The 27,589-nt window shown below is 61.7% G+C and overlaps 1 protein-coding gene across 9 annotated transcripts in view; it reads left to right on the top strand.

Annotated features, from left to right (window-relative positions):
- The window catches only part of MYT1L (myelin transcription factor 1 like), a 293,631-nt gene that overhangs the window by 215,037 nt on the left and 51,005 nt on the right, over positions 1-27,589 (top strand). For all 9 annotated transcript variants that reach the window (XM_036224409.1, XM_036224411.1, XM_036224413.1 and 6 more), the window contains 6 exons: positions 6,268-7,245; positions 10,980-11,114; positions 14,796-14,886; positions 16,284-16,391; positions 19,835-20,046; positions 27,197-27,447. In XM_036224409.1, coding sequence (XP_036080302.1) covers positions 6,268-7,245; positions 10,980-11,114; positions 14,796-14,886; positions 16,284-16,391; positions 19,835-20,046; positions 27,197-27,447 — 1,775 coding nt within the window. The remainder of the gene's footprint in view (positions 1-6,267; positions 7,246-10,979; positions 11,115-14,795; positions 14,887-16,283; positions 16,392-19,834; positions 20,047-27,196; positions 27,448-27,589) is intronic.

Below are 27,589 nucleotides of genomic sequence, written 5' to 3'. Positions count from 1 at the left end.
GGTAGGTTTCGACTTCTTTCCATGCTCCGGCCGCTGAGAAAAAAAGTCTCTGAGTCGCACGTACACACCCACGCGCACATCAGTCACACGCACACACCTGCGTGCGCATCAGTACGTGCATGCGTGTGTCCTCACAGCAGGGCTGGGGAAACCTCTGTGTTCACGGCCACCCTTGACGCGCACCTGCGTCCTGGCGTGCTGTGTCCGAAGTGCGTGCGTGGACGTGAGGTCCTTCCCCGCCACTCCTGGTGAGGTCCGGGACTGTCTCTGACAACCGACTTTGAAGGACAAGCCGCTCGACCGCTGGGCCCAGTTAGACAAAAAGCCGAGGCTTCCCGCGGGAAGGCTTGCCGGCCTCCTTCAGCGCCTCGTTCCCACGTGGACTGGTCAGAGGCCCGTGGCGCATGCTTAGGCATTCACGTCTCGGTGGCTTGAGGAAAACGTCAATAATCATGTTAGGAGCTTCCCGAATGTCGGGCCCGAGCGCTCTGGGCAAGGCGGAGCAAGCTATGGGGGACAGTGCAGAGCGAGGCGTGGCAGCCCCTGGGCTTTCTTGAGACGAGGACCGCGGGACTCTTCTCCTGCCCCTGCGGACACCCCCGCGATGCGCTGTGGGCAGCGCCGTCCACTCCGAGCCTGACGGTCCACCCCGCCCCGCCACGAGCCGGCCCTGTGCGTGAGCCGCGTTTCCAGCCAGCCCCTTCCCCTTCGCGGCAGCTCGGCTTGCTTTCGGACGCAAGCCAGTCCACCCCTGTAAATGTCTCTTGCAGGAAAAAAAAAAATTGTTTTAATTTCAAAGTTTTGAGGACACTTTTTTTTTTTTTTTTTTAAACAGGATAATGCCGTAGGCCCCGGGTTATTAAAGCATCGTGACGATTTGCAGTAGATGGGCTTGAATTTTCGTAAGACGCTGACAGAATAAAGGTGATGACAGGTGTGCACTGTGGCCTCCGAGCTCCCCAAGCCCCCTCTAAGACCTTGTTCTTCTCCTGATGAGCCGGGCGCCCTCTCGTACGGCTCCTGGGGTATGCCCCTGGTGCGGAAAGCAAGCCGGCATGCAGGCAGGCCGTGAAAACTGGAGCCTGCCGACCAGTTCCCACCGCACTCAGCAGAAAGGCAGGGAGGTCTGAGGCCGGCATGGAGACCAGACGCTGTGCTTAGTGTGCGAGGTTTCAGCCCGAGAGCGGCCGTGGGTGCGGCCGGGAGGAAGAGCATCGCGATTTCTATCACCTTAGAAATTACTGTCTCCTTGCCTCCAGGAGGGCGGTGTTTCTGGAGGCTAAGCATGCAGACCCTGCTGCGGCGTGTGGCTCCATCACTTCTAAATGGGTAAATGCAGAATTAGACATTTCTAGGTATCAGTCTGGGATAGAAATCAAACTTCCTTCATGCAAATGAACTTTGCATAATTATAAAATATAATTCTATCTTATATTTTGTGAATTGTCAGACGTTTCACTACAAACCAGGACGCTTGCCGAGAACGTACCGCCAGTACATGCTTAAAATACTGGGGAAAATCTTTTTTACATGGTAATGAGGAGAAAGATGCAAGAGAATAGCTCTGATATGTTTTAATTCCACTTGTTTTTAAGGTCCGCTTGCCGTAATTGCCAGCTTTTTTGCTTTGTCTCGCTCGTGTCACATTCCAAATGGCAGCTCAGGAAAGGAGACGGGAGCCCGGGGGCGAGGTGTGCTCGGCGGCTGGGGGGGGGGCGAGTCCCCGACCGTAGGTGGGCCTCAGTCTGACCTCCAGACTCAGGGGGGCGATGCTCGCCTGTCTTTCCTGCCGGGCTGGTTTCTGAGCTTAACGACGCTGCGCTGTGGACGAGCGCGTGAGGGGGCCAGCGGCCCTTGTCGCTGGGAGTGGCTTCTGCGTGGCCCTGTGGCCCAGCGCCCGCTCCAGCTCCTCCGGCCCTGAAGCCAAGGCCGTGGCCTCGTGGAGCAAATAATTACGCATATCGAGGCTGCATTCATTCAGCGGACTCAGCATGGCGACGGGTCATTTCAAAACCTGGGATGCATTTTCGGTGTACCCAGAAGTGTGCTGGCTCCATGGGGGCCCGGACCCGAACAGCCGAGAGAGACACTCGGCACGGTGTGGCGGAAGCGTGCGTGCGCCCCTCCGCCCCCTCCGCCCCTGCAGCCCGGCGGCCACGGGCCGCGGCGGCCGCTTCGGAGACCCGAGCCGGGCGTGAGAACGGAAGTTCCCAGCTACCGCAGACTGGCAAACCGCAGGTTACCAGGGAAACGCACAGCGTCGTTTCCAAAGGGCCTTCAGAAACAGACGCGATGCTCCCTCTCTGACGCGGACTGGACACAGGTGACCGGACACGAAGGTCAGGGGTCCTCTCGCGCGGTCCCAGTCACACAGGCCGACGGAGCCGCCGGTCCACTCCGAGCCCGTTCTCTAGTCAGCGGGCCAGCGTTTGGCAGACCGTCCCCCTCTGCTTGGTTCCCGGAGCAGACGGGACAAAGGCCACCCCGCTCTGCTGGCGGGGGAGCCCCAGTGGCCGCTCAGTCTGGGGACTCTGAGCTCTTCGCGTGGGGGGTGCAGTTGGCCAGCATGTTTCAGCCCCTCTGTCCGTTCAAATAGCTCGTTGTCAGGGTGGGAACATAACGCTCACATTCACACGTCCCCCGGCTGAGATAAGCCGCACACCTAAGATGTCATCAAGTAGAAAGCCCCTCAAAACTTCATGAGTAAACAGCACTTCCTTCATTCACATTCCATTAACTCAGATCGCAAATGGAGACGAGCTTTAAGAAAGAGACGCAGCTCACAATTTCTATATCACAGAAGGTTACGCAACTCGGGGGCTTTGCGAGAGTTATTTTTCCTTCAGTTTGTCTCATTTAGTGTAATGGAAATTGTTAAATCATATGTTAACTTATAAAATGGACATTAAAAACCAGGAGGGCGATTGGCCGCCGCAGGCAACCGTAGTGGTTCTGACGGCGCTGCTGACCCGTTGGGCAGCAGCAGGCACCGCCGCCTGCAGGTGCGAGGTCCAGCAGCAGACGGGAGGGGGCGTGGGGGGCGGAGGGGGGCCCGCAGCAGGCCGAGCCGGGGCCTTCCTCTGCCAGCTCGCAGCGGTCTGCAGGGGTGGGGGCAGGGCGGGGACGGGCTCAGGGACTGCCTGCCAGCTCCGCCGTCCCCGGCCCGGCCACTCCTCACACTCCTCCGGGCGCCGGGGCTGCCCTGAGCGCCTTCTGCGGGCCGTGCTCATGGAAAGCCGAGTGGAGGGGTGGCCCCCGAGAGCTGGGTGGGCGACGTGCACCCCTCTTCCTAGGCCGGGGGCGGCGGAGCCGCGGACGCGGGGAGGCGAGGGCTCCGTGCTGCGCGCACAGTGGCCGGCTGGCGGCACGCGTGTCGGGCGCGCGAAGGCGCGGAGACGCGGCACGTGCCCCGCCGTGCGCACGCCGCCCCGGCCGCGGCCCGGCGCCCACCGAGCGTCCGGGGGCCGCCCCTCTGCGGGCCACGTGGACGCGCCAGCCAAGCGCGGTTACTCAGACGTGAGCAAATTAAATCCAATAAGTCTGCATTTAGCTTAGTCAGAATTTCATAATGTTAAAAACCCGTTTCCTCGATCACACCAGAGCTGCACGTCCACGTGGCTCACTCGTCACTTCTTCACGTCTCTGCCCAGATGCCCCCTTCCCCACGGGGCCCCGCCGGGGTCTCTGCTAAATTACCACCCTGTCCTGGTCCTTTCCCCGTATTCTGCTCATTTTCCCCCAAAGCACAGTCATTACCTAACATCATAGTTTATAGTTGTTTTCCATCCGTTTCTACCTCTTTTACCAACTACAGCGTGACTTCCGTGGAAGCCAGGACATTGTCACTTAAAGCAGGGCTGTGTAACGGTTGTTAAATGAGTAGATGAGCCGTATTCTGTTTGGGTTCCCCAGGCCCATCAGAGCTGTGACAATGACACATCAGTCTGTGTGCGATAGGAGTGGGGGAGGGTTCCTCTGGTGCGGGGAGACGTGACTCACGCGCAGCACTGCTGCTTGCCTTAGTGGGAGAAAATTCAGCTACTTATAAATAGTTTTTTATAATCAATGTGGAAGAATCACCTCCCAAAATTCCGGTTCGTGTGCCTGATACACTGGTAAACCCAAACGCTGAGATGCCGGCGTCGGACCTTGAGGCGGGGTCATTCGATTTGGCCCGCGTCAGAGGACAGGGCAGCCAGACCTCAAATCCGCCCCCCAGCCCCCCAGAAAGCAGCAGCAGGGAGGGGGCGGGGCGCCTGGGGACCGGAGCCGGGACGCGAGTCGGCTCTCGGTAACGCGCTTCGAGCGTCTAGAGACAGTGTGTCATGACTCTGCGGAAGCGAGACTCGCACTTCTCCGTCCACACTCGGGGCCACCAGCGCAGTCTGTGGGTGTGCGTCTGTGCCCCGCACCCCACGCTGTACCCCAGCGCCGGTCATTCGGGGGATGTGTGCTGTTGCCGGTGGCACTTTTTAAATAGCCACCGGCTCGAAGCTCTGGGGTTTAGAGGGCTGGTTATGGCACGGACGCACCCTGTGGTCTGCGTGAGGCGCAGGCAGGTTGCACCAGAAGCAGAGCCCGTCTGCGCCTGTCGAGCAAAGGGGTCGGCAGGCGGAGGTGGGCGGGCGGGCGGTGGGCCTCGCGGGGCTGCGGGAGGCCTGTGGGGTGGGTCGGCCTACAGGACGCTCCGTGCTCACCTGGAAGCTAAGACCAAGGACAGGATTACCCAACATTCTTAAAAGCTTGAGCCCCGGGCCGGGCGAGCGGCACGCGTGGTAGGTGGGCTCCGGGGTTTAGAGGGCTGGTTATGCCCGATGGCGTTCGCTGGTGGGGTTCCCTTTCTCTTGCTGCTCTTTGAGAGTGCGCATGTCCTCATGCTAAGGAACAGGGTTCAGCCGGATTATTCAGAAGAGGCACCATTTTGTTTCAGGCGCTGATAGCCTGTGACTACCACATGGCAAGTTTGATTTGCTGATGTTTAGAAGGATCGGGAGATTTTGAAAATGTGTCGGATCGGTGTGTGGGCTGGAAGGATGTTGTCTTCCATTCTTGATCTCGTGGCGTATCTTCTGTTCCACCAACGAAAAGCCCTATGCCCTTTCTGGGGGAAGAGCATCAAACCCATAACGAAAGCCCTGGGGACACCCGGAGCCAGCACTCAGGCCGCAAGGCTCAGTCCTCCGGCTCACGACAGACTCTCAGAATTCCTCTGACGCTGTTTGCTGCCACGGAGACAAAGGGCAGATGTGACAGTGGCATGTGGTTGACCGAAGCCAGTCTGGGGGGAGGGCACGAACGAGGCTCCCCGTGTCATTCGGAGCGTGGTGGAGAGAGCCGCGCGCCCCGGGAGCTCCTTCACTGTCCGGCAGGATGCAGCTTAGAGGAAACGCAGGGCTCTGTGTCATTCCGAACACGTGCCAACAAGCTTCCTGAGCACTTTGTTGAGGCCGAGGTGGCGGTCGTCCATGCGTTATCCCGCTCAGCTGTGTGGAGGCGGCGAGGTGGGCGAGTGTCTCGGCTCCACGCGTCCAGCTCAGTGCTGTGCTGCGTGCGGCACGGGGCCACCCTCTCGTCGCCGTCCTGTGTTTTCTAGGCCTTCGGTCACTATGAGCTTTTCCCCTCCCGTTTTCTCAGACCGGCTGAGGTTCTCACGTGGGGATCGCAGTTCCTCGGGCATTCCCGTGCTCCCCTGTGCATCCCCGTAAATCGTCTCTAAGGTGCCACAGTCGGAACAGCTCTGAGCTCAGCCCAGATGTGAGCTTCTGGTCCTGCGCGCACCGCGCGGGTGGCGCGTGGCCCCCCGAGAACCTGCGGCTGCCTCCGCGTGCCCCACTGTGCGCACAAACCGTTTACCTCCTGTTGCTGCGCACACCTGCTCACGAGTCGAAGCAGGAAAGTTCACGAACTCCTATGCAGTCCAGCGGTGGGATGAGTGTAACTGCTAGGCGCCTGCTTGGGCTGTGACTATTAAAGCCGATAAAGAAAATCAATCAATCACTTTTTAAATTCAGAAGTAATGAACAATTCATATTTCAAAGTCATGTTTACTGTGTGTGCTGGTTTATCTTGAGATCGAACGAGGACTTAGTGGTTCACAGCAGGCGGTTTAGCAGCCAGTGGAGCCGCGCGCGGGCCTCGGCCCTGTCGTGCGGGCGCAGGGTGTGACTTGCCGTTGACTTGCTGTCCATGCTGTTGCAACTTAACTTCAAGTTCTAGCCATTTTTTTCTTTTCTTTTCTTTTTTGTCCTTTTTTTATTTTCTTTGCAGAAGACCATCAAATGAATTGTCACAATAGTCGAATAATGCAAGACGCAGAAAAGGATGATAACAATAACGACGAGTACGATAATTACGATGAGCTGGTGGCCAAGTCCCTGCTGAACCTCGGCAAGATCGCCGAGGATGCCGCGTACCGGGCCCGGACCGAGTCGGAGATGAACAGCAACACCTCCAACAGCCTGGAGGACGACAGCGACAAGAACGACGGCCCGGGCCGGAGAGGCGAGCTGAGCCTGGACCTGGACAGCGACGTCGTCCGGGAGACCGTGGACTCCCTCAAGCTGCTGGCGCAGGGCCACGGCGTGGTGCTCGCCGACGGCGTGGGCGACCGGGGCTATGCGGACACCGCGTCCCCGCAGGACAACCGGAACGTGAGCTACGCGATGCTCGGGAAGCCCGCGAACAACGGGCTCGTGGAGAAGATGGCGGAGGAGAGTGACGAGGAGGTGTGCCTGAGCAGCCTGGAGTGCCTGCGCAACCAGTGCTTCGACCTGGCCCGGAAGCTGAGCGAGAGCAGCCCGCAGGACCGGGGCCCGCAGCCCGGCCTGGGCGCCCGCCCCCACGCCCGGCCGGACGACGACTTCTCGGGCCGGACGCCCGACAGGAACTACTCCGACATGATGAACCTGATGAGGCTCGAGGAGCAGTTGAGCCCCAGATCTAGAACTTTCTCCAGCTGTGCAAAGGAGGACGGGTATCACGAGAGAGACGACGACACGGCCTCCGTGACCTCGGACAGGTCTGAGGAAGTGTTCGACATGACCAAGGGCAACCTGACCCTCCTGGAGAAAGCCATCGCTCTGGAGACGGAGCGAGCGAAGGCCATGAGGGAGAAAATGGCAATGGAGGCCGGTAGGCGGGACAGTGTGCGGCCCTACGAGGAGCAGTCTCCGCGGCAACTCCCCGGGGAGGAGAGAAAGCCCAAGTCCAGTGACAGCCATGTCAAAAAGCCATACTATGGTCAAGGTAATATTTCCGCCTGACGTAAGTTGCCTCGTGAGAGCATGAGCTAGAGTAAATCGGGTCAGGTCCAAGGTAAAGCAGGTAAAGTCTGCATCTCACTAAATTACCAATCTCACGCATATTTCTTAGAGTTCATGCCAGAGTTATATTTTGTGATTGTTTCTGAAGAGCGAATAAAACATTTGTCAGAATCACACAAAGCAGCTCAATGTCATATTCTCAGAGCAGACGAGGAAGATGGTATTTCCATGGAAAACGCGTGTTTGGGTGGAAGGCCAGGAGCACAATGCATCCTGTGACAGGCCTCATCAGGATGGGCCTGTGTCCCTGAAAATGACCCCTGTTGAGTCGCAAGGGCTTATGTGAGTCCGTCAGGGATGGCACACATATTTTACGAATTGGATTGATGGGTGGCATCGTGATTTATAAAATTATCATCAAATGACAGTTATCGATAAAACCTCCGCTGTAGAAAACATCCCTGATAGAAACTGGGCAGGAAGGGCACGGCCGACGGTGTGAGGCGAGGGCGTGACTGCAGGCGCCCGTCGCGGGGGCCACTCGCCGTGCCAGGCGTGGCCCAGGCCGAGGCCGGCGGCAGCCGTGTGCTGTGGTCATTGCCCTCGCTGCTTCCATCCCACTGTGGAAGTGGTCACGGCGCTTACTTTATTATGAAACGCTCAGAGGCGGCCAAGGCGATGGTCTTAATGGGATTTCCGTCTGTGAGGCGCGTGGGCACACATTAGCGGTTACCGCTTCATGGAACCAGGTACGTCCCTCGTCGCCGTGTCTGACGTGGTGTTTCCAGCCCGAAAGTCTGGCTTCCTGTTTGCGATAGCAGCCGTGCCGCCTGGCAGCACGAGGTAGGTTGTGGTTCGTCCCGCGCAGAACCTCGGCCTGCGGGCGTTTCGATGCCAGGACTCTCTTAGAACCAAGTAAGGGGCAACTGCAGGAGTAGAAGCGACGACTCCTTAGTTCCTTTATCTGAATACCCAAAAAATGCTGCTTTGTCTTTTATTCCATTCCTCATACTGAGCTTCCTCGCTGTGGCTCTGATAATGAGGTTCAGGAATTTGGTTTGAGAACCAGTCGCTTATCAGCTCAAGCGGCCGTGGGAACCGTTGTTTCTGCTGTGACCCAGGTGTGTACTCTCCTCTCCATGTGTGCGCAGACCGCTGTGGCCAGTTGGCCAGACCCCAGTGGGGGACGAGCCTCAGCCAGGGCCCACCGGGCTCCTGATGCGGCAGGTGCCTGAGCGAGGACGCCGGTCCGGCACACGGACCCGGTGCCGAGCGCCCCCGAACACGGCCTTGGCCCGGGGGTGGCGAGTCCGGCTCGGGGGCGCCGGGCCGCGGTGGGCACAGTGCGTGTGAGGGAATGGCGTGTTCGCCCGGCGTGCGGTGCAGCCCAGGCGAAAGTCTCAGAATCGTCTCTCACGTTCTTAGGAAGGAGCGGGGTCCCTTCCCGGCGCTCGGTGGACGCACGCACATTGGCCTTCCGTCCTCGAGCCCCGCGGGGCACTGGGCGGCCCCGGAAATGCGGCGTCTGGCGTGGGGCTCCCTTGGTGTCCGAGCTTCCTGTAGCCTTCAACTCGTTTTGTTTTATTATTGTTATTTTATTTTGTTTTGTTTTTGTTCTGAGAAATGGGATTCGAACCTTTTGCTTCTCCGAAGTCAGTGGGGACAGGGTGGGAACAAACCGTGCACACCGAGACACGCTTTTTCCCTGCTGTGGGGGAGGGGCGGGGGGTCGGCTTCCCCTCCCCCAGCTTCCCCAGACCTGTCCCCCTGACCACAACTCACCTCCGTCTTACCAGAATGTTCCACATTGCCCCCGAGTTTCTCTTGACGATGCCTGTGGTTATGTTCAGCATCGAATAGACAGAGCCCAGCGAGGATGCCCGAGCGGGGTGCAGGCGGACGCCCTGCTCGCCGCCCCCACGCGCACACGTGCCGCAGGCTCCCCGTCAGCCTCTCCCTCTCGTCATTCACGATGCGAGCACTCGCGCCAGAGCCTTCTCGAAGTGAGTCACGTTATAAACGAGCAACCTTTCCAAAACTTTGAGCTGAAAGAAAAGGGGTTCATCCCGAAACTCCTGTCTTCTCAAGCATCTACTCGGAAGGGCGCAGCAGGGACGAGCCAGATCCTGCAGGTGGTTGTTCTCCTGGACGCTGTTTTCGGTTGACGTGCTGGCCTGTTTGCTCGCTTGGTTGTTTTGTGTTTGCTCCAGTAATTGGTTTTAGATGAATTTGGATCGTGAGAAGTAAGACAGCGAGGGAGGGAGGGGTGAGGCCAGCGGCCCCGCCCGGCAGGGTCGCGCATCGAGAGGAGAGTACACGCTGTCGCGCCCCGAGCCTCTGCTCCACGCCGAGCCCCTTCGAGTCTGTGAACGATGTCACTGCTCAGGAGATTTAAGGGTCCTGATGAAAAAGAGTCACTGGATGATTAACAATAGTTACAGTTCATACTTTTATCCTTTAAAAGTCACTTATATCCAGCTTATGAGTTTAAATTATACCTCTATTATCTTAAGACAGCGCTATTTTTCCTTGTAGCTGTTACTGTGCGTATATTATTTCCTAATCATGCTAATCATGTCATGCTGCTGTTACTGTGAAATTACTCACGAAGCAAGGGACCGCGAGGCCTCTGGCCTGCGCGGCAGGAGGGGCCCCAGCACGACGTCCGGACTCCGAGGTGCAGCGGCTCACTTTTAAACGCGTGTCCAGGTCTAAAGATTTTAGACCAAGCTTTTCTCTTACTACAAAATGAACTCTCAACCAAAAGTAAAACGTGCATTTTCTAACAATCATGATTAGCTTGATTAATTAGATATCAGTATGAAAATCTTCAACCCCAGAGAGCTGGAACTGTAGCCGGACCAAGTCGCAGCCGTCACCAGCTGCCGACAGGCTGCACGGCCGACGCGCGGAAGCCGGCGCCGGCCCAGAGTCCTGCACGCTCGCCGTGCGCGTGCCCTGAGCTGCACCCGAGCGCTGTGCCCACCGCTGTTTTCTGCACGTCTGAGGACCACGGTCCGTCCTGGGTGCGGAGTGACTTTTTAGCCCTGTCATGGCGTCTCAGCATCTCCACCAGTGGAGCAAACGACGCGCCCCGTCCCAGAGCTGTCCTCGACCCCCCTCCCCGCCCCCACCCCCGCGCACAGACCCAGAAGCCAGAGCAGCGGCTGCGCCCGCAGCTCCCGAGACATCCCGCCTGCGTGTCCCCCTGCCAGGCGGGGTAGAAGGGCTGGGCTTGTTCTCAGAAAACCCACGCAGAGCTGCAGGAGAAATGCATCCACGCCACCGGGTCTGCGCCCGGGAGCGCCTGCCGCCGGCAGGGAGGGCGTCCGCCAGCGCGTGTGGGCGCCAGGGCCCCCGGGGAGCTGCGCGAAGCGCCCACCTGCCCCCGCGTGGCCTCCCTCTCTGAGGAGCACAGTGTGTCCTCACGGTTGATGCTGAGTTCTCTGAGCTTATCACGTAACACGGGAAAACCATTAAGGGGTCAGGTAGGGACAGTCTTGTCTTATTTACTTAGAAAGTGAGGTATTTTATGATTCATGATTACACTGTTTAAGGTAAAAAAAAAAATCGCCCACCACCGAAGACCCGTGCAAAGCCTGATGTCACACCTGCCTTATTTCTGTGTTGATCACGATCTCTTCAGCTTGCGAAATAATCACATTTGTCTTCAAAGGGTAAAGAATTCATTCTCTTGACACCTGTTGTCGCTTTTAGATCCCTCGAGAGCAGAAAAGAAAGAGAGCAAGTGCCCCACCCCAGGGTGCGATGGAACCGGCCACGTGACCGGGCTGTACCCGCATCACCGCAGTCTGTCCGGATGCCCGCACAAAGATAGGGTCCCTCCAGAAAGTAAGTTGCGTTCCACCGACCCCTTGCACACACACCTCCGGCTGCCCCCCACCCCCACCTGTGTCGTTTCCACCTGTCCCGATGGGCGGCTCACGTGGCGCGTGTGTCCCGTGGAGGCCGATGGGTTCCCCGCCACCCCCCGCCCCGCCACCCCCCGCGTGCCGCGCCGGCGGCCGGGTGGCTGACCGCTAAGTGCCCTCCTGCCGCGTGCCTGCAGCAGGCCGGCCTGGGCTCTGGGCCTCGTTTCATTTCTGACGTTCTCTGCGACCTCGGGCAAGTCACGTCTCGCCTCGCCAATCGCCGGGCTGAGTGCAGGCAGCCGCTGCAGCAGCCCCTCCAGCCCCGGGGGGCCGTCTGCCCCTCACCCACTCGTCCTGGCCTCTGCACACACAGGGGTCCACACTTGGGGTTTGTGTTTTGTTGCCTTCTGCTTGAAAAGCTTGCTCCATCTCACCATCGTCCCGGCATTTCAGCATGACAAAACCGTAAATCAGGAGGTTTAAGGCAGGTCGGTCTCGATCCCACACCTTCATTTTAATCAGGTTCTGAGAATATGCAATAAATCTATGAAAACAACTAAATTTTTTTCAGAGCTGAAATGTACACCTGTTTTGTTTATCTCTCTCAGCACAAAAAGTGTGCCAAGTATTTAAATGCAATTGGAATTGGTCGCTCAGGGAAACGGCGCATTTTCAGAACTGACTGCACACATTTCGGGGCTGACCGTGCGTGTGAGGCGAGTCAGGCAGCCGCTCACGCCGCGAGACACCGTCTCTCGTGCGGAATGCGGCAGCTTGGCTTGAGATGTGACGAGGTGACCAGCTAGCTGACTGTTTAGAGGGGCTCTGAGGATTGTCCCATTAAAATGTTGGGGTGCTTAAAAGGCGAATCTGTCAGAACCGAGAACAGTTCACGGTGGCGGCCGAGGCTTAGCAAGCAGGCTCAGCGGGACATTTTCAGGTAAAGCGATTTCGGAAGCCAGTGTGGGTCCTTGTTCTCAAACGGCTGCTGACGGCGACGAGCCGCCTTCCCCGTGGCCACCCTGCGAGCGGACGGTAGGCGCCTGGACGCGCTGCCCACGCGCTGCCAGAGCAGGGGCGCCGCGGTGCGTGACAGCGGCCTCCATGTTCCGAGCACAGACACCCACTCAGCCCCCAGGACGCCCGCAGGGCGAGCTGGCCCTCTTTGCAAACGAGGGAAGGGAGGCGCAGGCGCCATCACCCCCTCCAGGGCTCACCACGGCGCCCAGCCAACCAGGGACGCCCAGGGTCCTGCGGTCCGATGCGAGCAGCCGCTAAGCTGCCCAAGCAGAGAACCGAGCGAGGCCCCGAGCCCACGTCTGTCTGCGTCCCAAGCCCATCGTCCCTGCCGAACCCGGGGACTGCTCCGCCAGCCGCCCTGACGAGCCGTGTGACACAGGCGTGTCGCATGCTCTCTGCACGCCTTCCTCACTACGTACCCAGTCGCAGCTTGGCCCTCGGGGGTCACGCGTGTGCAGTTCCTTGTAACATGTAAAGGTGCAAACACGCTCCACTCCCGGGGTCGTCGGCGACGCAGGCCACACCCCGTCTGCAGTGCGCTGCTAGGAACAGGACACGGTGCTGAGGGGGACCCCGCTCGGGCCCGGGGCGCCCCGCCCCGCCCTGCCGAGGTGGACGTGCGCGTGAGGCCCCGTGGGACACCAGGGGACGCCCGCCCCCAGGGCCAGGCTGAGGCCGCCGTAGCTGGTCCCATGTGAGCGCCGCCCGAGTCCACGGAGGCGACCGGGCAGGCAGGAGGCAGCGCAGGGCGCGGGCGGCGGGGCCGGGTCCCGGTCAGGCCGGCAGGGCCCGAGGCCGTCCTGCATGGGGGGGGGAGGCGTGGGTCGAGGGAAGGCGAGGGCTCCCCCCGGCAGGGACAGAAGCATGACAAACAGGAACAGGTGTAGGGGCGTCCGACAGGGGACGTCGTGACTTGGATCCCCCCACTTACAGCAGGCTCTGGGGACCTGGAGGAGGTCCGGGGCACGGGGGCCCAGGGGCTGTCCCCAGAGCAGTGCCCCTGGCAGCAGAGTGGAGTCACCTAGAGAGGGGGCCGGAGCGAGTGGCAACGCGATGGGGGCCGCGAAGCAGGGGAGGGGCTGGCAGCAGGGGAGCCCCGAGAGCACAAGCCAGGATGCCTGGCATCCAAGACCATCCGGGACAAAGACGGCCAGGAGGACGGGGTGCAGAGGGCGGGGGGCTCGTGGAGCAGAAGCCTGCCGCAGACAGCTCGGGGACAGCGTGAGGGCACAGTGCCGAGTTAGGGCGTGCGAGCCGCAGGAGCGAGGGGTGCGTGCGGGGCAGGGGGTGCAGAGCTGGCCAGAGGGTGGCCAGTGCGCCCTGGCTCACGCAGGGCCCTGCCGACGGCAGGAGGCTGCATGTCACGTAGCAGGAGACGGGGGCCAGTCAGTTTGAGACCTGCCCCACGGACGAGCTGAGAGGTTTTGTCCTCTCCAGGGGAGACTTTCTCCTGGGGAGCCGAGCATGACAGATGAGGGAGGGAAGCTGTCTGTTAGCGCGAGAGGGACGCCGTCGTTCGCCGGAGGTTTTGTGGGGTGTACCAGGACGACGAGCAGGTAGTAACGAATGAGCGACGTGGGCCCAGCAGGACCCCGAAGGAAAAGGGAGGGGCCAGGCGAGGTGCAGACCGAAGGCAGGGGCACGGCGACAGGGGCTCGGGCGCCGTGCCGGGACCCCGCTGCAGCCAGGTCCCCACACGGCGCGAGCCGGAGGCCGACTCACTGTCTGGTCGCTGTCTGCTGAGCCGTGAGAACTACAGAGATGAACCCGGCGTGGGCCCTGGTTTCCAGGAGCGGCCAGGAGGGAGGCGATGTGCTGTGGATGCAGGATTGTGGCGAGGGGACCCGTGTGGGGACCCGTGCTCCCCAGCCCTCGGTTCCCGCCACAGGACTCGCCCTGAGCTCGTGGCCAGCCGTGCTGGGGCCAGTGTCGTGGGCCGGAGACGATCCACCGTTGGCCGCTGGCCCACACACCTTTCACCGCAGCCCAGGGCAGACGTGAGCTCGCTGGGGACCAGGACAGCGAGGCCGACAGGCAGCCAGGCCCCCGCAGCCGCAGGGCCGCACCGAGCACCGGCTCCTGGCAGCGGCCGGCGGCTCCCCTCTGCCCTGCTGGCCGCGGGCTTTGCCTCCCGCTTCCTGACCTGCACGCCACTCACTACTCTGGCTCGGTCCGTCTGGAAAACAGCAAAGTCCTTAATTCCCAGGTGGAAAGTCATTATCGAGTCAGTTTATTTACAAACAAGGCTGGAGGCTCTCTCGCCACCCCGACCAGCCTCCGTCACGCCGCGTGCCGCCGGGGCACAGGCCGGTCCTCGTCCGCATGCTGCTGCGTGGCCAGTCGGCCCCGAGCGCCTGAGGGGGAGACTGTTCGGAGGCCCTTGCTTCCCTGTGGCACCTGGGACAGTTAGGTCCCCACATCCCCCACCTTCAGCTGCCCCCCACAGCGCACCCCGCCTCACATGCCCATTGGAGCAAGGTGGAGACCGCCTCCTCCTCCCCACTGTGTTCCCGGCCGTGCCCGTCACGCGTGTGTGTGGGCGTTGGTCGTAAACCGACCAGCTCTGTGTAAACGCCCGTTCACGTGTCTGACCACCTCCGTGTTTTAACGCCGCGCTGTTCTCTCTGCCTCTCCTGCCAAGTCCTCGCCATGCATGAGAACGTCCTCAAGTGTCCTACTCCGGGCTGCACAGGGCGAGGGCACGTGAACAGCAACAGGAATTCGCACAGAAGGTGAGCACGGCCCCTCGTCCTGCCCGCAGGGCCCGGCCGGCACTTCCTCGCAGGAGTGGGCTGCGGGCACGGGGCGCTCAGGGCAGACAGAGGCCCGCACCTGCACACCGGGGGTTCCTGTAGTCACCGCTCTCCCCGACCCCATTTTGAACGGTGGCAGCCCCCGGGAGGTCTGCCCTCGCTATATCATCTAAGATGAACCCCACCCCTGTCATTTGCAGTGACAAGGCAGGACACGGCCAGCCTCCCTGCCCTCCAGGGGCCCCGGGCTGGGCCGCATGCCTCGGATGGGGTGGGACTTAGGGCCCAGGAACACTGCGTAGCACATGACTGAACTCGCCCTCCCCTGATCCCTGCTGAAAGCCCGGCCACCAGCGTGGCTGTCACCGAGCATGAGCAGATGTCCGGAGCGCCATCGGGGGCTTGTGGCACAGACGTGAGCCTGGGGGACGGGCTGCTCCTGGGCTGGGAATCCCGAACGGTTGATGCCTCCCTTATGCCGGCCTCGCTGGCCGCTGCCCGCGTCCGGCTCGGTGGGATCCCTTTCGTTCGGGAGCTCGGCGACAGCTGGGCGTCCGCCTGCCTTCCAGCTCCTTGGCCCTTGTCAAACGTGTCTAGACGGAGCCAGCCGCTGTGGCTGCCGCCGTGACACTCGCTGGTCCGACTGGCAAATTTGGTTACTCGTGCTAAGTTTCTAATGAAACGAGTCACAACCCTGAGCCCTTGGGAGATTTTCCTGGCTCGTTCTGCAGGCGGGGCCGGTGCCGCCACCCAGCCTGTGGCTTTGAGCCTGACACATGGGGATGGAGGGCCGTGCACACCCGTGCAGAGAGGCGCGCGGTCACGCGGACAGCAGGCTCCGTGATCGCAGGATGCGCGCACACAAAGGGGAAGCCGGTGTCTCCTCCGTAAATGTTCGGCTCTGAGACACATTCACGCCAGTCCTCGCGGTGACTCTGTGTCCCCCTTCCACTTCTCTTCCCTGGGAGGTCAAGCCCCATACCGTGGCCGTCGTGCCCACAGGGCCAGCTCAGAGAGCGCCCTCCTGGGCCTTCTGGAAACAGCCCCCCGAGCAGGGCGGCCCTGTCTCGTCCACAGGCCGCCCCAGAACGGAAGCCGCATCTAACGTGTTACCAGCTACGCTCCCTGCACTGCCCTGTAACTTGCCTAGCTGTCGCCGGGCAAGCCAGAGGACTGTGCCCATGGCACGGCACTGCCTGCCAGAGCCCGAGGGGGACAGGCCTGCTGCAGGCATGACCGCGCCCGTGACCCGACCTGCTGGACATCGCCCCGCCCCTCGGGGTCTTCCGGTCTGCCTGAGGGCGTGGGGGAGGGGTGGCCGGACCGCTGTGCCGCCCAGCCGTCGGAGGAGACAGCAGCCCGCTCTGTCGTTGCAGCCTCTCCGGATGCCCCATCGCTGCCGCGGAGAAGCTGGCAAAGGCCCAGGAGAAGCACCAGAGCTGCGACGTGCCCAAGTCCAGCCAGGCCTCCGACCGCGTGCTCAGGTACCGAGCACAGCGCCCACGCCCTGAGTTCCGTCCACAGCCCGGCGCCCGGGACTCTGCGTGAGGTGACGGCCACGCTTAGTGACAGGAAGGACGCTGGCGGCCGGTGCCGTTAAAGTTGCTGTGCTGGGGTGGGCCGGGGGAGGGCGGTCTCCTCGACCGATGCTAAGTTTTTCATGAGAGAAGTGGCCGGAATCGTCTCTGGTTTTCTTTCTGGCCCTGCTGCCGCGTGGCCCGTGAATGCCGGACGAAGGGGAGCTTCGCGGGCTAAGGAGGAGCCGGAGCAGGTTTGTCCTAAGACGCACGGGAGGTGGTGGTAGCAGCTTTGAAAACGTCTGTGCAAACCCGGGAGCACGGGCCCCCCAGTGGGAAAGGCCCGGTCACACGCCCGAGGGCTGGGCGGGCCCGGTGCTGCGTGCCCTTGACGCGAAGGGAGGCTGGTGACGTACCCGCACCCCGAAACTCAGTCATTGGGTCTCAGGCTGCGGAAGATCTCAGGGTCGTCTGCTTCAACCCACTGACTCCTTAAGTTTAAAAGAGGACAGTTACCAGGAGAGGCCGGGGAGGACGAGGCTGGCCCCGTGCCCGCACACGCCCATCAGACCCTTGTCGCGTGGGCGCTTTCACGGCCGCTGTGTGGCCTGCCCTTCTAGCCACACGTAGGTGCGCGTCCCTGTGCAGGCAGGGGTCGTGGTTGGGGTCTTCATGGATACAGGCAGGTCGTCCCCTGCGGGAGGTGCCACCACTGCCTGAGTGGGGGGCCAGCCCTGAGCCTTTGTGGTGATTTCAGCTTTACTGCTAGAGAGAGAGATCTATAAGCACACGCACGCACGCACACACACGTGTGCACACACGCACACATGCAGAGGCATGGCGCACACATGTGTGCACACATGTACACATGCATGCACATGCACGGACGTATGCACACGCATGTAGATGCATTGTGTGTGCAGTGCACGCACATGCACACATGCATGACCACGTGCACACACGTGTGCGAGCACACGCATATGCATGCACACATGTGCAGACACAGGCACATGATGCGCACTCATGCACGCACAGTCTTATTTCTGTTAAATCGCTTCTTTGGGACAAATCTCTTGGAAACAATCACCAGGCAAACAATGTGATCACCTGTTTGGTTTCGTTGTGCGTTATTTCAGTTTTCTGAGAGGATTTTCCACAGTTCTTAAACCCCTTTTATATCTCTCAATATAACACTTAAAATCTTCATAGAAAATGAAAAATATTTTAATAGACAAAAGTAATAGAGGAAAAGCCTTCTATGATCCTGCGCTTCAGAGATAATCCCTCAGTCAAGCTTGGTGTGTGTTCTGGATTGTTCTGTGTGGGGGTGTTGCCAGTCTGACGCCCCTTCATCTCGCAGAAGGTAGGGCTGACGAGGAACCGACAGGACCCCTGGGGGCTGCCCCGCCCACCCACGGGCCCTGTGGACTGCGAGTGGCGCCCGCTCACTGAGTGCGCCCTGCGGAAAGCTGGACGGGGTCTCCGTTAGTGTCCTCCGTCTCCTGTGGCCAGACCCCAGGAGGCCCAGAGGAGCCCCTGCCACCCCTTCCCGAGCAGCCACCAGGCAGCCGTCCCCGCCGGTCGGTACCCGGCCCGCCTTCCGGCAGGAGGCTCTGAGATGGACAAGACTCACCCGCAAGCCCCGCCCCGTTCTGCCTGAGCGACGGCACCCCGGTCTTTCCAGGGCCTCAGAGCCACGTGTCCCTTTCTGTGGGTGGACACAGTGGAAAAGCACATCAAATGACAAGACAAAACCATGGGACAATGACCATGCACTGCAGGACATTCTCCTCCGCGCCCTGTGTGGGCGTGGGGCGGCGGGGTGTCCCACGGGAGAGGACCCAGCCCCGAGCTGGGCTGGCAGCCCGACCCCCACCCTCCTGCCCCACCTGCGAGCCCAGCCAGGGGACAGGCCCTCTGCCTCTGCCACTGTGCGTCCCCACACAGCCTCCACACGGGGCATGCTCACTCGACCCGAAGGCGTCAGGACAGAGACAGGAAGGAGGAAAAGAGAATGTAAACTACAGTAACTTAACTTACGATGTTTTGAAGTCTTTAAAGTTCCCGACAGGAAGTTAAGCCTTAAGTGAGCACACTGCCTCCTGTCCAAAGGTTCCAGCTCCTCCGCGCACCTGGCTCTGGCGCCCAGCAGCCTCTGTTTGGTCACCAAGCAGGGCCTCCTCCCTGAGGCCTGTGCCCCGCCTTCCTGCCTCTGCAGAAGGCTGGGGACCACGCCTTCCCCACCCCCTTGGCCTGGGAGGATGGATGAACAGGCCCCAGCCTGACCCCACGCGCCCAGTCTCCTGCGACTCCCCAGGGAGCACCCCCTCCCACCACCCCATCCCTGCCCTGGAAGTTTCCTGCCCCTCAGCACTGGGTCCTGGCCCTCACGTGGCCACACCCCGCAAAGCCACATTCACGCTGGCGGGGCTGACCTCTCCTCAGGGACTCCCACGGCTGTCAGGCCTCAGAACCGTGTCACGGGCTGTGCCGCCCTCGAGGGGAGGCCGAGGGTCTCATCCATGCACCCCACATCACCCAGTAGACGCCTCGAATAACAGATGCTCAGGTCATTGCCGCCTTGTCCTGGTTTGATGGGTGAATCTGCTAAGTTAATGAAATCGAAGTAAACGTACTGGCGATTTGGTAAATAAGGATGTTCACATGAGGCAGGCAGAGTGAAGGACGCTGTGAGTCTAAGTTGTTTCCTAAACGAGCCCAAAATCCCACCCGTGAGACTGACGAGTAGCTGGACGCGCATGCGTGCGCGTGTGCGTGCACACACACACACACGCACGCACGCACACACACACAACAGTAGCATCTCAGCGAACAGATGCTAAGGGAGGGCTCCTCCATTTAAATAATTTATTCCAAAATCTAGAAAAATGAATGACTACTAAGTAAAAATATTGGAAGTGTATCTTAAGATGTGTCAAAATACATTACTGCCTGATCCCCGCCATCGTCCCGATGGATACGTTCGTATCCAGCTGTGTCTCGTCCCTGTTCCTGTCAGTGCCTCGCTCACTCCCTCTTGCTTTCCAAGGGAAGGCATTTCATCGGCTCCCTCCATCTCTGTGTAATTCTCACTCTCTGCAACCCCTGCAAAAGAAAACGCATGGGTGCGAGAGTCTTTCTCATCCTCACATCTCCTCTCTTCATCGAGGCCACCGGGACCCTAAAAAGAAAAAAAAAAAAAAGATGGAAAAGTTACGTATCTTATTTTTGTTCTTTTTATCGCCAAGTTGATATTTAGGCAGCCAGTTGATTGGTGTTACGTAAGGACAGGTCCTCGGCCTCGTCTCGGGAAGACAGAATCGCGATCGAAGCGCGAGGCTCCGGGGCCTCGCCGCAGCCGGGCGCGCCCCACGGGAGGCGAGCTGGCCCTGTCTCTCGTTTGCTTCCAGGCCGATGTGCTTTGTGAAGCAGCTCGAGATCCCGCACTACGGCTATCGGAACAGTGTCCCCACGACCACGCCGCGCTCCAACCTGGCCAAGGAGCTGGAGAAATACTCCAAGACGTCGTTTGAGTACAGCGGTTACGACAGCCATGCTTACGGCAAGCGGGCCATAGCCCCCAAGGTGCAAACCAGGGACATATCCCCCAAAGGATACGATGGTAGGAGGTGCACACTCTTATACACGAGAGTCACGCTTGCCGTTGATAATGTTGTTGTTGTGTGTATCCGTCCCCGAGCTGCTCGAGCATGCGGGCACCGCTGGGCCTCGGCTCAGCGCGAGGGCTGGGCTCCTTCGCTTCAAGCCGGGGGCCCCGGGGGTGGGGGGCGGGGCGGGCCCAGTCCCCGAGCGTGCAGACAGGGCCCACCGGCGTCAGCCCCGAGACCTGTCCTCGTCTCCATCGACGCCCCGCGTGGGTGGCCCGGCAGGTGCACCAGCCGCTGGCCGCAGTGCCCCTGCCCCTGCTACGGGGAGGGCTGCAGTCCCTCGGTGCCCTCCGCCTGCATGCACACCAGAGCCATCTGGGGGGACCCAGGTGCCCATGCCCGCTGCACCCACGCCCGCCACCTCAGACCCCGGGCTCCCTGCGCGGTGGCATTTCTAAAGTCACCTGATTCTCACGTGCAGCCAAGGGCGGGCCTCGTCCGCTGCTGTCACGTGGCTGCTTTCCGGCAGCCGCAGACTCCGGTCTGTTCTCCGACCAGGGCGTGGGGCCTGGGAGTGCCACTTGTCATGACGTGACTTGCTCACTGGCCGCGCTCGGAGCCACCATGGCATCCCCTAGACCAGTGAAACAGAGCCAGTGAAACGGAACCCCGCATGCTCCCCGGGAGAGGGCAGCTCCTTCCGCCCGGCGGAGGCCGCCGCGGTGCACGTGGCCCCCACCGCGCGCCGGAGCCGCGGGGTGAGCAGCCGCAGCATCGGGCGCCCGCACGCCTGAGGCTCCGCGGCGTCAGCGCGGCCCGGATTGGGCCGGCGCGCGGCTCGGCGGGGTGCGGCCGCATGCCCCTCGGGCTTCGCTCCGGCTGGCGTGGCTGGCAGAGGCAGCGGAGGGGCTTCCGTGTCCTCCAGCTCCTCCCAGCCAAAGAGGCTTAACCAGCTCATGGCACACGATGGACCCTTTTAAACCGAAGGCTCGGGACGCTCCGAAACCTTCCGTGATTCGCTACGCGTAGCTGCGCGTCTTCCTGAGCTGCGCTAGTCGTTCTTTGCCTTCATAACGGTTAATTTGTATAGTGAATAAAATTTAGTATTTCTTTAACGTACCAAATATTGATTATCGTTGCATGTGTCAGTTCTTAATGTGCAGGAGCAACAGTGTAGCTGGAAAGAAGGAAGTGGCTTGAGATATAATAGAAAACAATTATTTTTGTTTTATTTTGCAATAATAACTCGCTAGTTTCAGGTTATGATTTCGTTCATTTGGTTGCAAATGAAGGGTCGGAGGAAACCGAACCCGCGGCGTTGAGGGCTCTGCTGGCGTTTTGCGGCCCCGACGGGCGCTTCCCCTTGTTCCCGCTGCTGCACTTCCGTGCGACCGGGCCCCCTGCACCCCGTGGTTCTGGGACAGTGGGCGACGTGGTGCCAGCAGTGCAGCTCCTCGCGGCTGCCATGCCCGTGGGGGTCGGGAGCCAGGCCCATCCGGCTCTGTGCTCGGCTCCCCCCCGGGGCGCGTGGCGGGCACAAGCTTCTCTCCGGGCGTCGGTGCCCTCGGGGACAGGGCGGAGGTGATGGTCTCGGCCCCGCTGGCCTCTGGGCTGCTGGGGACATCAGTTGGTAACTCCGAAGAGGTGAACAAACATGCGAATTCCTGGCATTAATTTTCACCCATCATCGGGAGCTGAGGCAGAGCCGCGGTGTTCGGCTGGCTCACAGGAAAACGAGACCGGAGGACAAAAGCTTCGACATTAGGTTTTCGGGAAACTAAGAAAAAAGGGAAAGAGCCTTTTGCCACTATTTGCTGAGAAGAAAACTGTCACCCCCTTTTACTTCTGCTGGGTTCATCTGACAGATTTCTGAACCGTCAGGGAAAGTGCCCGCTAGGGACGAGGTGGCCTGGGTGGGGTTCCCGATGGCATGCGAGCTGAGAAGGGCCACCCCATGCCTGGGTGTCAGGCAGTGGCCACCACAGGGTGACTGCAGTCTGCAGTCACCATCAAAGAGTGTCCTCCCCGAGGCTTCCTTCAGGCACACAAGGAGTCCAGCTACTGCTCCTAAAAACGATGGTGAGACGGGCCTCTGTGGGGAGAGCACGTGCTTGGGCGCAAGGAGCAGTAGACGGAGCCGCACGTGGGCGGCCGCCTGTGTGGGCACCTACCAGCATCCGGGCACCGCCCCTGGCCACCCGCTGTGGCCGAAACACTCTGCCCCGACTGAGCTACCGGCGCTCTCCAGATGCACACGAGCTGCTTGCCCTGTCTCTCCCTGCCCATCTGTCTGTCTGTCTGCCTGTCTGTCCATCCATCCATCCACCCGTCCATCTACCTGTGCTCCCATCCGCCCATCCACTCACTCACCCCCTCGCCCATTCATAAATCCATCTGTCCGCCCATCTGTCCACCCACCCATCTGTCTGTCCATTCATCTATCTACCTGCCTGTCCGTCATCCGTCTGTCTGTCTGTTCTATTCTTGATAATAAGTTTCAAAGAAGAGAACATGAACAAACGGAAGATGGCGAAAGACGTGCTCGTCTGCAGTGAGGGGAGAAGTGTGCTCTGCCCGGAGGTCTGAGCGTGAGCTTTACCCGGACGGCCAGTGTCAGACTGGACCGCGAAGCTCGAGTGGAAGTGACGAGGCATCAGGAAGCCCGGGGATCGCGGAGGATCGCCGTGGGGCCGGCGAGGTTGCACCGCGACACGCGACGTGCGCGGCAGGGGTCACGATGGAAATGGCGAAGCTGTGGCCGTGTGCCGTCTGCCGCGCGCAGGGGCTCGAGGCACCCTCCTGTAGGAAAGGGGACCCCAAGCCCAGGACCGCGGGCCGGTGCCGTCCATGGCCCGTTAGGAACCGAGCCGCACAGCAGGAGGCGAGGGAAGCTCCATCTGCATCCACATCCACCCCCAGCGCCAGCAGCACCGCCGCAGCTCCGCCTCAGAGCGCCAGGCCTTAGATGCTCCTAGGAGCACCAGCCCCCGGTGCCACAAAGGCTGGGGACCGCTGCTCTGGGACGTAGACGTCCACGTGCACGAAACGGTGATGGAGGGGAAGGTGAGAAGGAGCAGAGGACGCGGAAATGTGCGCGTCGGCCCCGCCCTCGCCCACCAGTGCCAGCCAGCTCCGCCCCACCGGGAGCCCCAGCCCCGGCCAGTTTTATGGGAAAAACAAAAGAAGATTTTGTGACATGTAAAACTTACGTGAAGTTCGCATGTCTGTGTCCACAGTGATGTCATCGGCCCTTGGCCACGCACACAGCTAGGCGCTGGCCGGAACGGAGCGGAGCTCACCCCCCACCCCGGGGGCCGTGGCGGGGACCGCGGGGACCGCGTGTCCCGCAACACCGGAGCTGCCGGCCACCCCGGGCGGTTCGCCGGGGCTTGTGTCTGTGGCCACTTCGCCACCACCCTCAGGGTGTGCTTACAGCCCTCGAGGCCCAGCGCCCCAAACAGGCTCCCTCTCGTGACAGTCCCAAGGGGACATTTCCAGCTTCTCAGTCCTGAGCCGAAGACGTGCTGATGGTCTTTGCACTCCTTTGACTTTGTCCCACAAACCCAGGGCCCCTCGGAGCGCCCACACTCCCTGTGGCCGGCCCTCACCCTCTGCAGGCTTAAGGGCGGGGAGGGGACGCCGTCTCGCAGGACTGCCCGGAGGCCTTCCCGGGCCGGCCCGGCGCAGCCCCGCTCACCGCCCCCCTGTCCCCCTGTGTCTGGGGCTCACCCCCCGCCCCGGGGGCAAGCGCCCCACAGTGTCGTCCTCCCTCCTCTCCTGCCCTGCGGCCCGGCCTCTGGCGGGCCCCTGCGCGCGGCGGCCTGTCCCTTCCCCGTGCTGCCCGTGCGCAGCGCCTCCTGCTGGCCGCCCCGCCTGCTCGTCCTCACTGCACTGTGAGCGCCTGGGGGTGGGAGGCCTCGTCTTCGGAGCCGCACCCCGCAGCCGCAGGCCCGGCCTGGCACCGGGCACGGCAGGGATGCTGACCGAGCGCCCAGTGACAAAGCCAGGGGTCGCAGTTGCCGCGTGAGTCCCTGCACCCTGCGGACACTGTCTCGCAGGAGTCCCGCGGGAAGCGAGCTCCCCTCCTCCATTTTGGACTCTGCGCCCACACTTTTGTTTACCTGTGGCAAAGCCCCGGGGGGCCACGCAGAGGGCCAGGGGCCGGCAAGGCGCGTGGAGGCCTGCACCGGGCGGGCTTCGGGGCTGCCAGGCCCACGCCGGGGCCGTCCCCAGCATGCATGTCCCGGACCCTCCTCCCTCTGGTCGGTTTTCATGGGCGTTTGGAATGCGAGGCCACGGTCGTCCGTGCCCTGCCGGGCGGTGCGTGCGAGATGCCGCTTCCGGCGGCTGAGACAGTGCATGGCTACGGCCCCTACAGGCAGCGTGGCCCGCGAAGGCCCTGGAGGAGGCGTCTCGTTTGCTTCATTTTGCTCGTCATGTCTTACGTACGAGGCCCACGTGGCTCGCCTTCCTCCTGCAAGAGAGGCCGGGCTCCCCGAAGAGCTGGTCCTCAGGAGGCGTCGGCCCTGGGGTGCCAGCCACGTCCCCCTCTCTCCCAGCCTCCAGGGAGACCCGGGCCCCCGGACAGACCATGACAAATGCTTGTCCACTGACTGATTGGAAAACAATTTGATTGGAAAGAGCTTAGTTTGCCAAAAGAAAAAGAAAGTGTGTTTGCCATGGGTAAACTGCTCCCATCTGACAAAGTGGGGGCCCCCTCGGCGGGAAGGAGGGGACAGGAGCGCGTCTCCATCCCCACACCCCGCAGCTCTGCGGCGCCCCCTATGAGCACAGCGACCCCCAAGAACCCTAGTGTGGCCATGGATTGCTGACAGTGAGTTTTGTCATGTTTTACAAACGAGCGATAATTCTTAGGGCTTGTTCCTTGTCATCCAAAAGAATTGAAGTAGAGATTCTTATTTTCATCTTGAACAAATCAGGAAATAGCCGAGGACATTTAGTGGAAGGGTCGGTCTCACCTGATCGTCGTCCTACTGTGTGCTTCTCCTGGCGTCATGCGAGCCGACGGGCCCATCGCAGTTGTCACGAGCGGTCACCTGCTCACCCCCCTACGCAGCCTGGGCACCTCACCTGGACGTCATCCAGAGAAGTGGAATTTTTCCATTTAAACGTCTAGGGAAGTAGATCCATTTTATCGAAGTTTGCTGCAGTCTGTTGCATAGACATGTGGTTTACTGTCTTTTAGAAATTGAAATTCACTCATTTCAAAACAAAACTGTTATTTTTCTTATTTATGTGAACCACATTTTTTTTCTGAACCACTGGCCAGCCCTCACTGGGAAGAAAAAAACCTCACAAGTTTTATTATTTCTCCCAGAATTGTTATGTTCCTAGTTTTCTGACGGGAGTGGAGGTATCTGGAGCTACAGGTTAGCGTTGCTGTCTCGGTGTGGTTTTAGGGACCCACAGGGCAGGCCTGAGGTGCCCTCTGGAGGAAGGGGCTCGTGGGCCTCTGGACTGCTTCCTCAGCCCCCCATCCCTGTGCTCCGCCTGGGGCCAGCGCTGCCCCCGGGCCGGCTGCAGCGAGGCGGGGTTTGCGCACAGGGGACAGAGGACGGAGGCCTATAGCCAACGTGCTATCAGCATGGTGCTTGGTCCTCGCGGCCAAACCGGCCCGATGAGCAGGACGGAAGTGGCTCGCCCACAGGTCCCTGCTTGCACTCAGAGCTGGAGGATGTGGCAGCGACTCTGGTCCAGGCAGGCGAACCTGCCTGTGGGGTGGCTCTGTGGCTTCCGTCGAGGGCAGTGACGAGGCTGGGTGGCCGACCGTGTCACCGCGTGGCCTGGTAGCGATGAACCTCACCCGTGTCTTCACGCAAAGCCAGGGTCGCCGGTGACGAGGCTGGCGTCCCCATTCTGGGCGGTTTGCTGGCCCAGTCACCAGGGCAGGCGTGGCCAGGCCAGGTCTGTGTCCCACATAGCCATGCGTGCGGCTTCCTGTCGGGGGACAGCACCAGGCAGCCCTGCTGGGCATGTCGGGGACACCCCGAAGGCAGGGCAGGCCAGGCCTCGGGGCCCCTCGCTGCCTTCAGTGAAGGACAACCGTGGCTCCTCCACGCTGTCGTGGGGCCGGACGCCCGAACTCGCAGCCTCTCTGCGTCCCGCTGCCTCCGGCGGGAAGCCCCTGGGCCTGCCTGGGGGAGGCGGTGCGGGGCGGCTTCCTGCTGGCGGGGGTGCTGACGGGCCACCCCAGTTCCCCCGCTCGCCTTCCGGTAACCCTCACGCCCGGGGTCCAGGGCCAGGGGCCTGACGCCTGCGCCTTCTGTGGCGCTGGCGGCCAGGGGTGATGGCCGCCCTCCTCAGCCACCCACCAAACGTTTCCCCGCCCAAGCGCCGCAGGAGACCTCGAGCAGCTGTGACAGCAAGGCTCGCCCCTCTGCGCCTTGCTGTCGGCGAGCGGGCATCGGGACCGTCCTGCCGCCAAGCTCGGGCGGGAGACGGGCCGCGGCGTGGGGGGCGGGCGGCGTGCAGCACACACACGGGTCCACGCCGCGGGGCGGCCGCCCTGCCCGGCCCGCCGGTGTCTGTCCCCAGCCGCCGCCCGTCGCCCATGTGGCTCTCTCCTAGGTCACGGACTAGGGTCACCGACCTTGAGAACGGAGTGTTTCGGTCCCACTGTGCAGTCTGCACACCCAGCCGAACGCCGCTTCCCAGAGTGCGGGCTGTCACAGCCTGTCAGGGGGCCCGGGGCCTGTGCAGCCGGGTCCCTCGCACGCAGGACAGTGAGCCGCGTCCCCCGTTCCCCACTGGAAGGAGCAGCCAGTCTCTCGAGGGCTGGGCAGTCCGCAGGGTCCCCGCCCCCAGGGAGCTTGCGAGCAGTGCTGACCGGGGCTCCCGCCCCAGGCCCGGTCGCCACCGACCCCGGAGGCCGAGCGCCTGCGGAAGTCGGGGCAGGGCCGCGTGCCGGAGCTGCCCGCAGAGGGGGCGCACCGCGCTCCGTCCCCGCGCTGGCCCCGCTCAGGGCGCGGCGGGCGTGGCAGGGGCGGGAAGCGGGCGACGGCTTCTCCCGGGAGGCGCCGCGCACTCTCGCTGACGCGCGTGGGCGCTGGGCGGGGGGCGCGGGCGGCGGGGCGCCGCCTGCTTGTCTGTCTGCTGCCCGGCGGCGCCGGGGCCCCGAGTCACGCCCGCGCCCTGTCTCCCCAGCGAAGCGCTTCTGCAAGAACGCCAGCCCCAGCAGCAGCACCACCAGCAGCTACGCGCCCAGCAGCAGCAGCAACCTGAGCTGCGGTGGCGGCAGCAGCGCCAGCAGCACCTGCAGCAAAAGCAGCTTCGACTACACGCACGATATGGAGGCGGCCCACATGGCCGCCACGGCCATCCTCAACCTGTCCACGCGCTGCCGCGAGATGCCGCAGAACCTGTCCACCAAGCCGCAGGACCTGTGCACCGCGCGGGTACGTGCGGGCGGGCGGCCGCCGTGTCCCGGTGGCTCCGCTCAGCCGCTGCGGTAGCGTGTGGCCCGGGGCCACGGTCTTCCGGGTCTCGAGACCGATGTGTCCCGAGACCCAGAGCCATTTCCGTAAACAGAGGACACCA

The sequence above is a fragment of the Rousettus aegyptiacus genome, unplaced genomic scaffold, assembly GCF_014176215.1.
Source record: "Rousettus aegyptiacus isolate mRouAeg1 unplaced genomic scaffold, mRouAeg1.p scaffold_m13_p_7, whole genome shotgun sequence".
Classification (NCBI taxonomy): Eukaryota; Metazoa; Chordata; class Mammalia; order Chiroptera; family Pteropodidae; genus Rousettus; species Rousettus aegyptiacus.
The sequence above is the reverse complement of the archived record's forward strand: the minus strand, read 5'-3'. Positions and strand labels throughout refer to the sequence as shown.